Source organism: Candoia aspera, chromosome 6 (genome assembly GCF_035149785.1).
Source record: "Candoia aspera isolate rCanAsp1 chromosome 6, rCanAsp1.hap2, whole genome shotgun sequence".
NCBI lineage: Eukaryota > Metazoa > Chordata > Lepidosauria > Squamata > Boidae > Candoia > Candoia aspera.
This window is the reverse complement of record NC_086158.1, coordinates 73,069,007-73,083,736: the sequence shown is the minus strand read 5'-3', so window position 1 is coordinate 73,083,736 and position 14,730 is coordinate 73,069,007. Positions and strand designations below refer to the sequence as shown.

The 14,730-nt window shown below is 39.3% G+C and overlaps 1 protein-coding gene across 1 annotated transcript in view; it reads left to right on the top strand.

Moving 5' to 3' along the window:
• MYOF (myoferlin) overlaps positions 1-14,730 on the top strand; it is a 107,323-nt gene that overhangs the window by 53,516 nt on the left and 39,077 nt on the right. Inside the window, exons 18-27 of the mRNA XM_063307394.1 lie at positions 641-765; positions 2,085-2,201; positions 2,621-2,798; positions 3,218-3,342; positions 3,875-3,981; positions 6,428-6,620; positions 7,099-7,254; positions 8,902-9,033; positions 10,758-10,921; positions 13,988-14,102. Coding sequence (XP_063163464.1) covers positions 641-765; positions 2,085-2,201; positions 2,621-2,798; positions 3,218-3,342; positions 3,875-3,981; positions 6,428-6,620; positions 7,099-7,254; positions 8,902-9,033; positions 10,758-10,921; positions 13,988-14,102 — 1,412 coding nt within the window. The remainder of the gene's footprint in view (positions 1-640; positions 766-2,084; positions 2,202-2,620; positions 2,799-3,217; positions 3,343-3,874; positions 3,982-6,427; positions 6,621-7,098; positions 7,255-8,901; positions 9,034-10,757; positions 10,922-13,987; positions 14,103-14,730) is intronic.

The window sequence follows — 14,730 nt, the reverse complement described above, 5'->3', positions numbered from 1 at the left end:
GGCTGCAAGGACAGCTGATGTTACTTCTTTACAACAACTCTTTATGTTGCAGGACTTCTTTGCATAAGGTCAATTTCTGGACCTCTCTTATAACAGCCAGTGCAATAAAAAGCTATAATTATCAGACTGTATGCTATTGAACACTAACCTTTTATCTGATAACCTTGATAGTAATACTAGTTTTGATAAAATATGTGCAAATGGCAAAAATCACTGATTTCTCTTTTCACCGTTTTATTAACATGTGTACCATAGCCTCGGATTGCCCATCCCTCATTTGTTGAACTGAATAAAGAAGCCCTTGTTCGCAAGCTTGCTAGTCAGTAATGTTTTTGTCACTATTCTGCTCACTCACTGATATTTTGCAATGGGCTTCCTTGTGTGGCCAGATTTGGCCTAGGGGCTGCCACTTCCCAACCCCAGGCATATACTGGAGTTGGCTTAAGCAGATGGAATTGGTAGATTAGAGTGGCTATATGAATGGAAACAGTCATTAATATTTAAACTTCCTCCATGTACATAGAATAAAATCTTCTCATTTTACTAACCATTAATATTTAACATTTTACCTTGCTATAACTAGATTCAGTTATCACACTATGAGCCTTAATATGTCCTAATCATGATGTTTGCTTATCAGCAAATACTGGAGAAACTGAAGTGGGCTTCTTACCAACATTTGGACCTTGTTACCTGAACCTTTATGGAAGTCCAAGAGAATATACTGGATTTCCGGACCCATATGATGAACTAAATTATGGAAAGGTTGGTTCTTGAATATTTCTAGGCATTTTGAAGTTTTGTTTCCACACAAATATTTTTGAAATTATGTTCCTTTTTGCAAATAAAAAAAAGTCTAAGTCTGTTTTCCAAAATGATACAGAAATGAATTGTTCTACATTTTATTTTAATTATTGAAATTATTTTCTTTCAGCTATTATGATGGTTAAATTTGTTGAGGTTTTTCCAGAACATTTAAAGTGAAAAGGAAACTCTATGCAAAGTCCTATGTATTATGAAATTGCCAATTCAATACTTTTAAGTATGTATGCTGCATTTGAATGAAGAATACCATGCAACTCTAGGCAATATGAAGAAAATGTCTCTCTTGATAAAAGACAACTGGATTTTGTTTGCAGAAAATAACAGATTTACAGCTTCATGCTTCATTGTAGGATGCAATTTCATTAATTACGACTTCTGTATTGGCTGCGTATTTTTTCAAAGATTTCAGTTTTAAGATTTCAGTGTTTGTTTTAGAAATTTATGCACTTGATATACCAGGAAACATAGTCTAATGGAATGTTTGCATTATTCTTCTCCAATGTCTTGCTGGAGCACAATGCAATGCTTTTGTCCAACCCACACTAATGTCAGAAAAAGAATGGTGCTGGGAAGTTATTTGCTGAAGGCATAGCTTGTGACTTTTGATTTCCAACCCACCTAAAATAACGTTTTGTAAAGCTGTGACTGAAAATATCTTTCAAGTAATAGAAGTATCAGACCTTGGAACTAAGGGCCATAGGCTTCAAATACAATACACAAAATTGTATCAGTGTTAAAAACCGCAAGTTATTTTTCCTGAAGTACCAACAATAGTTGCACCCATTTATTAAATGCAGGATTTATTTATTTATTTATTCATTTTCATTCAATTTGTATGGCTGCCCATCTCAACAAGTGACTCTGGGCTGCAAACAATCATAAAACAAATTAAAAACAAAATTTCCGTCATAATGCAAAAATTAAAATACACGCAGCAGCCAAGGAGAATGTTATGATCCATGGTTGTTAACACAACCAGTAGATGGGACCCTTACAAAATAAATAAATAAATAAAAATTCAAGATTCTTTTAAACTTTTTCAGGCTCAACAAAACTTCCATCTTGTAACATAGGCTGAAACCTGCTTTCTTAGGTTCAGCAGCAAAGCTGGAACTGCGCATTATCAATCTCTTTATAAACAAAAGTCTTTATAAACAAAAGTCTGCTATTCCAATCCGTGGGATTCAGTATGCCAGTTAAAGAGAATGGGATTCTGTAATACAGAATATTATGCTAAAAGTAAACTGCTTGGGTTGCAGGACGAGGGTGTATCTTACAGAGGCAGAATCCTGGTTGAACTCTCTACACTTCTTGACAGCAAACCACGTGCTAATAAAATTGAACCGATACCCAAGGATGATGTATTAATTGTAGAGGTAAGTGGTATTTGGTTGCTCAGTAAACAACCATCATAGCAGGAAGTGTCACCTAGCTGACCATGGTTTGGAGCAGGCTAGTACTTAGATGGGACACCACCAGAAAATCCCAGGCTATAGAGTGGACTAGATAGTTTAGAAAAAAATCCTAAGAATAACCAATGGCAAACTTGCATCTTGTTGCCAAGAAAACAACACAAGACATATCCATGAAGTCACCAAGGCTACAAGCCGATGGGAGGAGATGGGCGGGGACAAATTGGATAAATAAATAAAGCTGCCTGTCAGATGTGCAAGGTGTTATCCTCAGTTGACAGCTAAATATACCATGGTGCAAGTGCCCATGAGCTGAAGAACTAATACTGCATTATTACTGCACAACATCGTTAAGTAAGCCAACCCGTTTATTGATCCCACAGAAATACCAGCGCAGAAGACAATACAGTCTCTGTGCTGTGTTTCATTCTGCCACCATGTTGCAAGATATTGGAGAGCCCATCCAGTTTGAAGTTAGCATTGGCAATTATGGCAATAAATTTGACACCACCTGTAAACCCTTGGCATCGACCACACAGTACAGCCGGGCCGTATTTGATGGTGAGTATTGCAGTTGCAGATCTAGCCATGGTGACCTATTTGAAGGGGAAATATTTTTACATCCAGGAATTCTGTCAGGGCTGTCCAGAGGGTGTGGTCAGAATAGTCAAGATAAGGCCATGATGGTAAGATGCACATAAAAGGCAGGCAACATTTCAATGGCACCATTTGCAGCCACCATCTTGACTTTTTGACCACACCCCTGAATTATGTGAAATGGATCTATTTCTCTCTCTCTCTCTCTCTCTCTCTCTCTCTCCATTTCCATTTGATGCTTTGTTACTTGCTTCCTATTGTTAAGCTACAAAAACTGGAGGAGGAAATGCAGTGCATGCTACTTTGAGCTCCTGGAGGAAATGGGGAATATAGATCTAATGAAATAAATAATTGATCGTTAACCTATTATCATTTCATCTTAGGAAACTACTATTATTACTTACCATGGGCAAACACAAAGCCAGTAGTGACACTGACTTCCTACTGGGAGGATATAAGTCACAGATTGGATCCTTTAAACTTGATTCTTGCCATGGTAGAAAAGTTGGTAAGTAATTCAGAACTATTTTAATAAATAATAATATTTTAATACATTATTATTATATTTTAATAAATTGTTGTTGTTGTTAAAGTTAATGGCTGGATTATGAATTCCCAGTGTTATCCTTCTCCTTAGATTTATATCCATTTTCTAAGAATAGTCTGGTAATGCAGCATCCTCATGTGCTGGGCTATCCATTATCTCTAAAATAGCTGTGTTATCCCCAGTTACTTTAAAGTTAAAATAAAATTATTACAATCTCACAATGTTTCTAAACTATACATGAGAATGCCAAAATCCTACCTGATCTTGTGATATTTCAGAGTTTTCATACAACTATAAATCATAGACATCTTGTAAGATTTCAGGCAAGGAGAAGATCATTGAAAGCCTGAAAGGTTGCTAACTCCTGTTCCACAGAGAGGTGCACACAATGTCTGAAATAAACTTGAATAACTGTGGTAGGGCTTTCCAAAATCATTATGATGAATCATAAAAATTAAGCTGACGTTGGCTATTCAACTCTTTCCATTCATAGCAAGCAAACCTAACAGCTTTAAAATCAGGAATTCAAGCAAAGATGACAGGAAGCCAATTGACAAAGATACGGCTAAAGTTAATTGATGAACTTATAGTGGACCTAAGGTAAGCTGTCCCATATCTTTCTTCTCTGTGGCTGTCCCAAAATTCAGATTGCTAAGTATCCTTTAGTTATGGAAAGGAGCATGTCTCACTGAGCTTAAAGAACCTAGTAATAAATGAAGAAGGGAGAAGATGCCTATAGGAATAGCAATAGAGGCATCCACAGGAGAGGTAAATAAAGTTAAGATGGCAGCTGAGATGACATGATCAATGCCCTGCCCCTTTTTTATATGTCTTGCACGTAAAAAAAAAAATGGGACTTTTATCATATGATCACAACCTCCATCTTGACTTTTTTGATACACTCCCTCCTATGGATGTCCCTGAAGCAATATTTATTCAAGACAGATGTGTTATAAAAAACATTATTTTGTTTTTGTAGAACAATCCAAAAATGAAAATATAGGTAAATATGCACTTTTTTAAAGAAATAAAAGCTTGGGCATTTTAAAAAGTTGTTAAAAATACAGTACTTTGGTTGCAAACAAAACCAATCACATGAGAATTGAATTTGTATCGAATTCTGAGTTTTATTTTTAATTTTTTTTACAAGAGAAAACAACCGCTTGAAAACTTACCAACACCTTTGGTCAGCAATGTACTGAATAGACACAACAGCAAGAAGGGACCACAGTTGAGTTTTTCTCCTCTGAGATTGCTTCATAGGCTTTCTCTACAATGGTTGAGGATGGTCCTGGAAATTGAATTTGACAGAGTTATACCAAATTTATTCAGCTACTCCAGCCAGCATTATCTGCTCTGACATCAGACAAAAGAGTAAAATCTGTGAGTAAGGCTTACCCTTCTCAGCCTTGGTTTCATACTGAGAGCTTTCAAGCCAAGAATGAATCAGTTAGGCAATTCAGACTATATAATGAAGATCCAGATTCGTATTCCATCCAGGACCTTTTGCAGTATTGCTGAAAAAGCAGTAGAAATACCTCCTACAAATTCAAGAAAGAGGAATTTTCTAGGACCTTCGGGCAACAATTAATAGTGGCATTACAGATAGAAACCCAGCCATATTTTGGCACTGCTTAGCTTCTCATTCCATCACTGAGCTCTTTCATTCTCTTCTCTCCCACCAGCAACAGTGTGGAGAGGATCACTGTAGGACATCATATGTAGGACATCATATTCAGATTTGTCTGAATCAGGTCTAGAGCTTAATATCAACTGGCTTCTTGCTTGAGCCCCCGTCTCATGTTCTGAAATAATAAGCTTTGTTAAACAACTTAAGCCTGGTAAAGTCTTAAGTAATTTCATCATTGCTGAAATCCTATATAGTATTTTGGAATGGTGGACTCCTGTTTTAGCTTCCCTGTTTACTTACATCAATTTTACTGTGCAAATACCAAAGAATTGAAGTTTAGTTACTGAAGTCCCCAAAATGAGCTAAGATTGTGTCCTTTGGAGAAGATTCTATCAAATCTACAGCTCATGGCCTGTTATACTGTGCCTTTTGTAAGGACACAGGAACCTGCTTTATAACTTCCTATGTGGCAGAGTACCCAGATAATTCTGACATTTTATGTACAGTTATATCTTTTATCAGATCAATATGATTTCATTTTCTGGAATGTGCCTAATTACGTTGTCCTGTTTCTAAAACTAGACAAGCTCTGATCACCTCAGTGATCTAGTTTTAATTTGACCTTGTCTTCTTTTACTTAAAATAGCAAGCATTGAATTATTTTAATTATTTGGTTACTTGTAGAATTCTGGTCAGTGATTACAATAAAGATTCAAATTAATAAAGAGAAGAACCTGACCAATCTCTATTGATACCAAGTGACCGCAGATATAACTGTGTCTTCTATCTTCTTTTTCTATAGAAAAAAGAAGACAGTCAGTGTTTAATATAATATTAATACATTTAATAAAATATTTAAATAGTTGAGGTTTTTACTCTTTTTAGATATACATTTTCACATCTATATTCATGCATTTTCATTTGAAGATCCTTCCCCAGCAGAAGGAATGTTATTTGCTGAAATGTGTCAGTCATAAATAGTGCTGTTTTTTAGAACAGGTTTTCCCTTGTGCATTTGTTGCATTCAGCGTTTTCCATCATGGTTTCTTAAGATCCCTGGGGCATTACTACATAGCATTCAATTGCTGGGGATGTTATGAGAGGTCACTAGGGATTCCCTGGGAGATCATGATTTATTTAAAAAATTATTTCAAATTCAGGCAACTTCACATTAAAGAGGTAAGTTTCATTCTTTTAGTTTAAGAACACTGTAAGTGCATATATACAGGCCTACACATGAAACGAATATAATAATTTGGAACTTCTGACCTATATTTGTGCCTGAATGTGCAGGGTTTCCCTGAGGCCTGAAAAATATTTCAAGGGTTCCTCCAGGGTCTAGAGGTTGAGAAAGGCTGGTCTAAGTATTTGCTGAATGAAATTTCATTGCTAAAAATTACTGGCATGTTCTTTCAGTAAGGAGCTGCCTCGCTTAGAAGGCAAGCAGAATGTCACCATCCTTGACACACAGATCCTTAAACTGCGGCTCAAGTCCCTCCATCAGATTCAGGAAGCAGCCGTTAGACTGAGGAATGAAGCCATGGATGGGAAGGCCATTCTGTCAGACATCGAAGACTGGCTGGACAGATTAATACAACTAACTGAAGAGGTAAATGGACTGTATGTGTGTTGTGTGTGTCTATATATGTGTGTGCCTGTATTCACTTGGGTGCCCATGGGCAAAGGACAACACACACATCATCATGCCATGACACAAATGACATGACTAACCTACTTATGTTGGCTGCCATGATGCCAACAACATAATGGTGCCATTTGCAAGTTGACATCATGAGCCATATGACATCACTTTGACTTAATTGTGGCTTGTTACAGACGGTGCTGCAGATACATGTGTGTATTGCATATATGGGGGGCATTTGTAAGTGTATAGGACAGTCTTTGCAAGCTCTGCCCCATATCACCTGGCACTGAAAACAAGCTGGCCTACAAAGGACTTGAGAAAGGGCCTTTTCATTGATGAGGTATTTCCCAGGAAGTCTACAAATAATATCAGATATTAGTAAGACGTATATCTATTTTCATAAAAGCTATTTCATTGTTCTCTTCTTAATTGAAAACAAAAGCCACAAAACAGCATGCCTGATGTGTTTGTTTGGATGATCCGGGGAGAAAAGAGGCTGGCCTGTGCACGTGTTCCTGCTCATCAGATTCTACATTCAACAACATGTCCTGAAGCATCTGGCAAATACTGTGGGAAAACTCAGACCATCTTTTTAAAGGTACTGTTAACTCCAACTCCATGCATACCTGCTCAGGCTGGGAGGCCCCAGTGCTTGCTCAAGTCTGTAACCAGTGAATCAGTCATTTTCAGACCATGTTTGGTACAGTATCTAGGGAGATTGCAACTTTTAAATCAATAGCTAAGCCCAGGCTTCTTTTGTTTGTGAATATGGTATCTGTTTTCTCCTAATCTGTCCAAACCAGAATTTCCCACTCCATTTCCTGACATCTCCTAGTAAATAAAAGAAGTAAATACCGCTATTTTCCTCAACCTGGTGGAGAACCTGGGAGTTATAGACCCAATACAGCTGAAGGATGCAAGGTTGGAGACAACCGAAACAGACATTTCAGTGGCGAAAAGCACCCTTCCGTAGAGAATCTGTTTGCTTTTAGCTTATATGATTGATACCACCCTGTTTCAGAATAGTTTATTTATTTATTTATTTATTCAATCTCTACAGCCGCCCATCTGAGCAAGTGACTCTGGGCGGCTTATAACGATAAAAACCATAAAACAATTGAACAATTACAATTAAAATAGTTACAATACAAAATAAGTTATCTCTGTAATGAATGATATCATCAGCATAGGTTGGCAATGACCTCCAGGTGGCAATGGTACTGTAGCACAGTGTGGGCTCCAACAGTAACCACCTCTATTGCCAACTCCCAGTATGAAAAACTAAGACCAGAAAGGTCCTCCCCACATTGCTGGTGGTTTTGCTTAGGGAACTGTTAGTCCATTGGCCAGTGTTGCATTTAATCACTCCTCTCAAGATTATTTGTTGTCATGTACTAGGCTGTGAGTTCTAGTTCCCCCTTAGGCATGAAGCCAGCTGGGTGACCTTGGGTCAGTTGCTCGCTCTCTCTCAGCTCTAGGAAGAAGGTAATGGCAAACCACTTCTGAAATCTTGCCAAGAAAACTGCAGGGACTAGTCCAGGCAGTCGCTGAGAATCAGACACAATTGAATGGCAAAAAATAAAAAAACACCCTATTCTCCAGGGTTGATCCCTTGCATTCTAGAGGCAAACTCAGAAACCTGATGAAAAATATGAGAAATAGTCCCTGGAAGAACATGCCATTTGTGTTTTTTAAACTCTGAAGCAGAGGTGGAGAGTCTGTGACCTCTCTTTCCAATCTGCCTGATCAGCCATGCTGGCTGAGGCTGATAAGAGTTGAAGTCCAGCAATATTTAGAAGATCACCCCTGCTCTAAAAGTCGGGAAGTAAGACTATATCATGCTTCCAATTTCAATTCAGAAGAAAACTGTCTCAACTGTTTTGGTGTCTCAACATAACAATGCTGATCTTCAAGCTGCTTACGGTAAGGAAATATTAGCAGTGATTACAATCTTCATTCTCAGAACTGGGTAGTGCCCAGCACTGTAGGTTAACAACTGAGAATCGAAAAACAGGAAATAGATTAACCATCTGGCTGTGTTTGCTTCCTCTACATTGGCAAATCAAGGACAAGTTTATACTTTGAACCTCTCTGTTTTTCATTTTCTACTCTTTTGAAGTAGCCTTTGGCAGAAAAGCACAAGCTACCCAGTGGTGGAAATCTGTACCGTATGTCTTTTATTGTGATGAATCCACACTGGAAGTGACCATTTCTCTCTCTTTCTGTTTCTTAAAACGCGCTCTAGTACCCACAAGACAAAAACAACAACGTCAAAATACCAGCACAGCTGCGAGTCAATTTTTGGCTTGGCTTGAGTGCAGTCGAAAAAAAATTCAATAGCTTTGCAGAAGGATCATTCAGTGTCTTTGCTGAAATGGTATGTGCCCTAATTATTACTGTGTCACTCTGGGAACCGGAGGTTTGCCCCTTAGACTAATATTCTGTAATCAGGCCTGAAATCAAGATAGTTCTTCTTGTTCTTCTTTCTCATGTCTCCTGGGGAGTTGAAAAGTTACAGTGGAAGGAAATTATACTTCTGTAATGTTGTATAGGTCCTGTTCATTTTAGTGGAATGTGCGTGGAAGACATTACAGTGGATTCTGCCAAATATGCTCGATCAAATTGATAGTGCAACTACTTGTCCCAACAGTGTCATCAAACTGGAACTCTGATCTTAGTTTTATCATCTGTTATTTAGTGTGCTGCATTAATATTCAGATTAATAGGTCTATCACTGGTATTGCACATGGAAAACATGCAAAATGACTGTGTCATTTTCTATTCCTGTACTTATTCTTTTATGTTAGTCATCTTGAGTGCCCATGAACAGAAAGGGAGGATATAAAGTGATAAACAAACAATTCAGCAGAAGCCATGTAATAGATAACTTTTGTACAGCTTCATAGCTTTTCATGAAACCCCTCTTCCCAGTGTTTTGAATTAAAGGACCTGTTTCAGCCTGTTATAGCCCAGAGCCTGATTTTGAAGGTAGCAGGTGGTACAGCTCAGACACACCTGTTATCCATGGCAGGTAAATGTTTTGTGGTTGAAGACTGCACTTTTTTTAGTGATGCAGTAATATCACCAGAGATGGGTCTGAAACCTCAGCTCTTCTGGAGCAGCATGGGATGGATAAGCAAGTTTGGTACTAGAACATAAATTCAGCTATTTTTTTTCCCAAAAGCTAACAGTTTCCCCTGGATTCAGGGGAAAGATCTAAGAGGGAGAGTTCTACAGGCCACAAAAATGTGGCTGGGGGGTGGTCTATAGGGATCTGCAGGCCATACAGGTGGGTCATATTTGGATCTACTGCTGTCACTAGAGGGTGAGAGAGATTTGTGAATGTGCTGAAATTTTCATTCATTCTATAATCCTAAAGCCTCTCCTTAGCTAAAGTTCTGCAAAGGTTCCTGTGCCTTTAGGCTCATTAGATAATTGCCCAGGCTTTATTTGTGAGGCCAGCAAAGTTGGTCCTTGGCTTCTTCCATGATTTTCATGAATATTTAATTAATCCCAGAAGTTTTATTTTTGAAAATAGTTTTAGGGCTTCTCCTGACATTACTCACAGGCCTGTGATGAACACAGTGAGATCATTGTAAAGCCAATGAATATTATTAGGAGATTTTCAAACAGTTTGTAAGGTGATGAGAGAAATGTGGAAGGAAGGTGTATTTTTATGTTTAAAAAAAAAAGGTATGTCTGCTGGGGAAGTTCCCTGAGCATTGATGTATAAGCCTGAACCTTTCTTGGGCTGGGGAAGAGGTGCAATTCATACCTGGTATGAAAATGTATTTTCTGTGTATGCAGAAAAATTCCAAGATCTGATTTTGATGTCTACAATTTTAAAAAGATGCATTAGGGAGCAGGAGATGGGAAGACAAAGAAGAACCTGGAAACCCCCTGACTAGGAATTAGGGAGTAATCAGGAGGGGGTCAGATTGGGAAAGGCTGGAAGGATGATATTGACTGGGATGGAGGAAATGTCTGAGTATAAAGAAGTTACAAACATGCACCTGACTTTTCGTTTTGATGGCATTGAAATGTTGACAGTGTACAGCTTGATTTAAATTTCTAAAGTTGTATTTACTTTCTTGGCAACAGTATGAAAACCAAGCGCTTATGTTTGGAAAGTGGGGGACTAAAGGGCTTGTTGGCCGCCACAAGTTTTCGGATGTCACAGGAAAAATCAAACTGAAACGAGAATATTTTTTGCCTCCCAAAGGATGGGAGTGGGAAGACGACTGGTTCGTTGATCCTGAAAGAAGGTCAGATTTTGGCTTGGATTCTTCTCATAAAATGGAGCAGGGAGGAAAGTTTATGTAACTTCCACTGGAGGAAAGTTCATGACTTTTGCAGAAAGAGAGGAAAGCAAGAAAATGCTGACTTTTATTGCAATGCAGTTCCATTAAAATCTCCTGAGTAAAGCTGTTTATGGACAAGGGGAGGTAACAGGATAAAGGCTGCCTTAAGTTAGGAATGTTGAGAAGAAGGCTGATGTGCGCAAGCTTGTTTTGATGCTACTGGAGAAGCCAGATGGCTATATTGCATCCCAGGGAGCTTTACTAACTATGCTAAGACTTTCAGAGGCAAATTTAAGTTTCATAGGGCAGAAAAGGACCTTGGCTGAATCAAATTAATCTACTGAATGTAACTTGACCAACAGAACAAACAATCCCTTTGAAACCACAGCTTTCAGCAGATGGAAGGAAGGATTATGTTTTCTCAATTAGCATTTTAATAACATTTTATTTACTTTTTGATGTATTTATCTTCACTGATTATGAAATCTATGATAAGATAGAAAAGTGGGAGCTAGGTGCATACCTCCAGTTTTGAGGCATACTCCTGAGTCTTGCGCAGATGCTATACGTCCATATTCCTACTTTTATTAACTGTAGTGGAATTACTCCTTCATAATAGATAGAAAGTATTTCATTCAGGAAAGTTGTTTCATTCCTGAGCAAAACATCCACTTTTTTCCCTCTCCAAACTTCCTGCTGTATAAAGATACAAATGCCTAAACAAATTGAGAAGATTTATATTAGGAGCCCTAAAAACTGTGCCTATGGACCATATATGAATGGGCAGAATATCCAGAGCAGCCTGCCTGTTGCTTGGATGTTTCCAGCAGCGCATGTCAGCCCCCTCCGTTCCACCATGCTCTGCTATCCACCAATTCCCTTTTTGGCATCCTCTCCTCCTTCCCTTTTGCTGCCCTCACCATCATATTAGCCTACCTTTCCTACCTGTTTTCTCTGATTCTAACCCCAACCAGCTCAGTCATGTACCGGGTCCACTCCCTCCCAGGGTCAACCCTCTCCCAACTCTCCTCCTCTGTGGAGAATTTTAGGTCTCGCCCACTGCCACTGCCTCCTCCAATTTTCTCCTCTGCTTTTAACCAATTATTCTCTTCTATGCTGCTTATTTATTTATTAAACAATGGTATATGATCAGCCAGAGGAACTCTGGGCTGCGAACAAGGATAAAAACATAATTATCAAATCAAATCAATTTAAAAAAGGATAAAGTTGAGGCCCCCATAAAAAATGTCATACCCATAAAAATTGGGTACCCCCCATAAAAATGTCATTAAAATGTCATATCCATAAACCACACACAACCTTGCCAGAGCTCCAGTGCCTGGGAGAAAAGCCTAGCCATTACCACTCTTGAAAGCCAATAGGATCAGGGCCATGTATATTTCTGGGGAAAAGCTGTTTCATAACAGACCATGACAGGGAAAGCACAGTTTCTAGGCTCCACCAGGTAACACTGCTTCACTGAAGAGACCTGGAACATGCCCACTGAGCCTGGTGGTGGGATGGGTAGAAACCACCAGGGATAGGCGTTTCTGCAAATAACTTGGCCCCACGCCATGAAAAGCTTTAAAGGTGACAACTGGCACCTAAATTGTATCTGTAAGCCTATTGGGAGCCAGTGCAGCTTACACAGCAGTGGTGTTACATGGAGTACCATATGTGCCTATTACTGTACATGCCACTGCATTCTGGACCAGCTGAAGTTTCCGAATGGTTTTCAAGGGTAGCCCCATATAGAGCACATTGCAACAGTCCAATCAGGAGGTGACCAAACCGTAAGTGTCATGAGCAATAACTACCAATCTAGGAATGGGTGCAACAAGTGTACAACATGTATTTGTGTGAAGGCTGTCCTGGCCACAACTGCCACCTGCTCCTCAAGAAGGAACAGTGAGTCTAGGAGTCCAGATTGTACATCAGCTCTCCCTGGAGGAATGTAACCTAGCAAATCGCTAAGTATGGGGGGCACTAAAACCCAAAGCCACTCAGTCTTCTCAGGGTTGAGCCAAAGCCAGTTCTTCCCCATCCAGACCTGTATAGCCTCCAGGCCCTGGAAAAACACCTTGATTGCATCACTTGGATAGCCTGGGACAGAGATATATAACTGACAGATACTTGACCCATGCTGACAGATGACCTCACCCAGCGTTTTCATGTAGGGACGAGGATGGATGCGCTACACCAATCCCAAACCCACCATCATCCACAAGCATGATAGATGCCATCTTGGTGCTGTATCTCTGCCTGAAACCTGACTGCAGCAGGCCCAGATAATCAGTTTCCTCCAGCTGTGGACCTACCATCTTCTCAACAACCAGAAAGGGAAGGTTGGAGACTGGATGAAATTGTCCAGTGCTGTGTGGTTCAGTGATTGGCTCCTGAGAAGGAGGCAGAATTATGCTGCCATTAAGGTCTTGACCAAGCAGGAGGAATATGGGCCGAACAGGTGGCAGTATTCAACAACCCAAGACCCTGCCCACTTCCTTGGGAATAACTTGATCAAACTCAGCCCAGATATTTTGCCCCAGGTTCTTCTATCTGCTCACCGTTTCAGCTCTTCTAAATTTATCTCAACTTTTCATCCCCCTCTCATGGACCATTTTCCCTTTCCCCCCCCCCCCCACTTAGTTTTCTGTCTCTCCTCCTAATTCTATCTGGTTTAACATTTTCTGTTCCCAAATGTCCTATTCTAAAGCAAAGAACCATAGCATTTTTTCCTCAGTAGATGGAGCTATGGTACCAAATTTCTGCATCATATCATGATTTACTGTCAAAAAGTAAAACTGCAGATTTAGTTAATGTTATTATCCCAAAAAGTTGGTAAAAAATTAAAAATAGATATAATAACATTAAATTAATAAATATAAATAGATAATATAAATATTTTTTTAAAAACCTGGTCAAAGCCCCTCAAACAGAAAGATGCACCCTGGTTTATACCATAGGACTGTCTTTGTTTGCACATCCCTTGTTATCTGATAATAGCATGAATTCTCCTGTCCCACTCCCCAGCTTGCTGACAGAAGCAGATGCTGGCCATACTGAATTTACTGATGAAGTATTTCAAAATGAGAGTCGTTATCCTGGAGGAGAATGGAAGACATCTGAAGAGAGTTATACAGATGTGGTAAGAGCTGTTTCTGATGATTTAGTAATTTTAAGGGCTGCAGCTTTTTTTTCCAGGTATAGGTGGCCTAGTGAGAGACAGAGACACTCTGGAATAGGAGATGTGGCCAGATGGAAATCTGCCTGAAGTAAACAGCAATTTCTCTTCAGTCCCATGGGGCCTCCCTAGGTATAAGCTATAAACCAATCTCTGAAATACTAAACCATAATACGGCTTATTTATTTTGGCAGAGTATGATCTCTCCATTATGGCTTAGCATGCTGAACACTGGTTTGTTCATCCAACCATGTTTAACATCCTGTCTATGCCCCTTCAGCCAAGGAAGCTCTCCAGGTGACATTGGATCAGTTTTTAATCTCTCGGTCCAGACTTATTTGCTGGATTATGTGGAGAATTGGTGGAGGAAATGTTGCTTTGAGCTCTTGGAGGAAAGGCAGGATATACATTTAAGCTGTTTTTATTATTGTTATTATTATTATTTGTCATGAGTACTGATGGCGAGCAGGAGGGGGCCTCTACCCAGGGGGGAAAGCGCATGCGTAGTACTGAGGAATTAAGCAGCCGTTCAAAGAGACACAGATCAGACCCACCTTGACTTTTGGGGTTTATCTGTCTGGGTTTTTCCCAC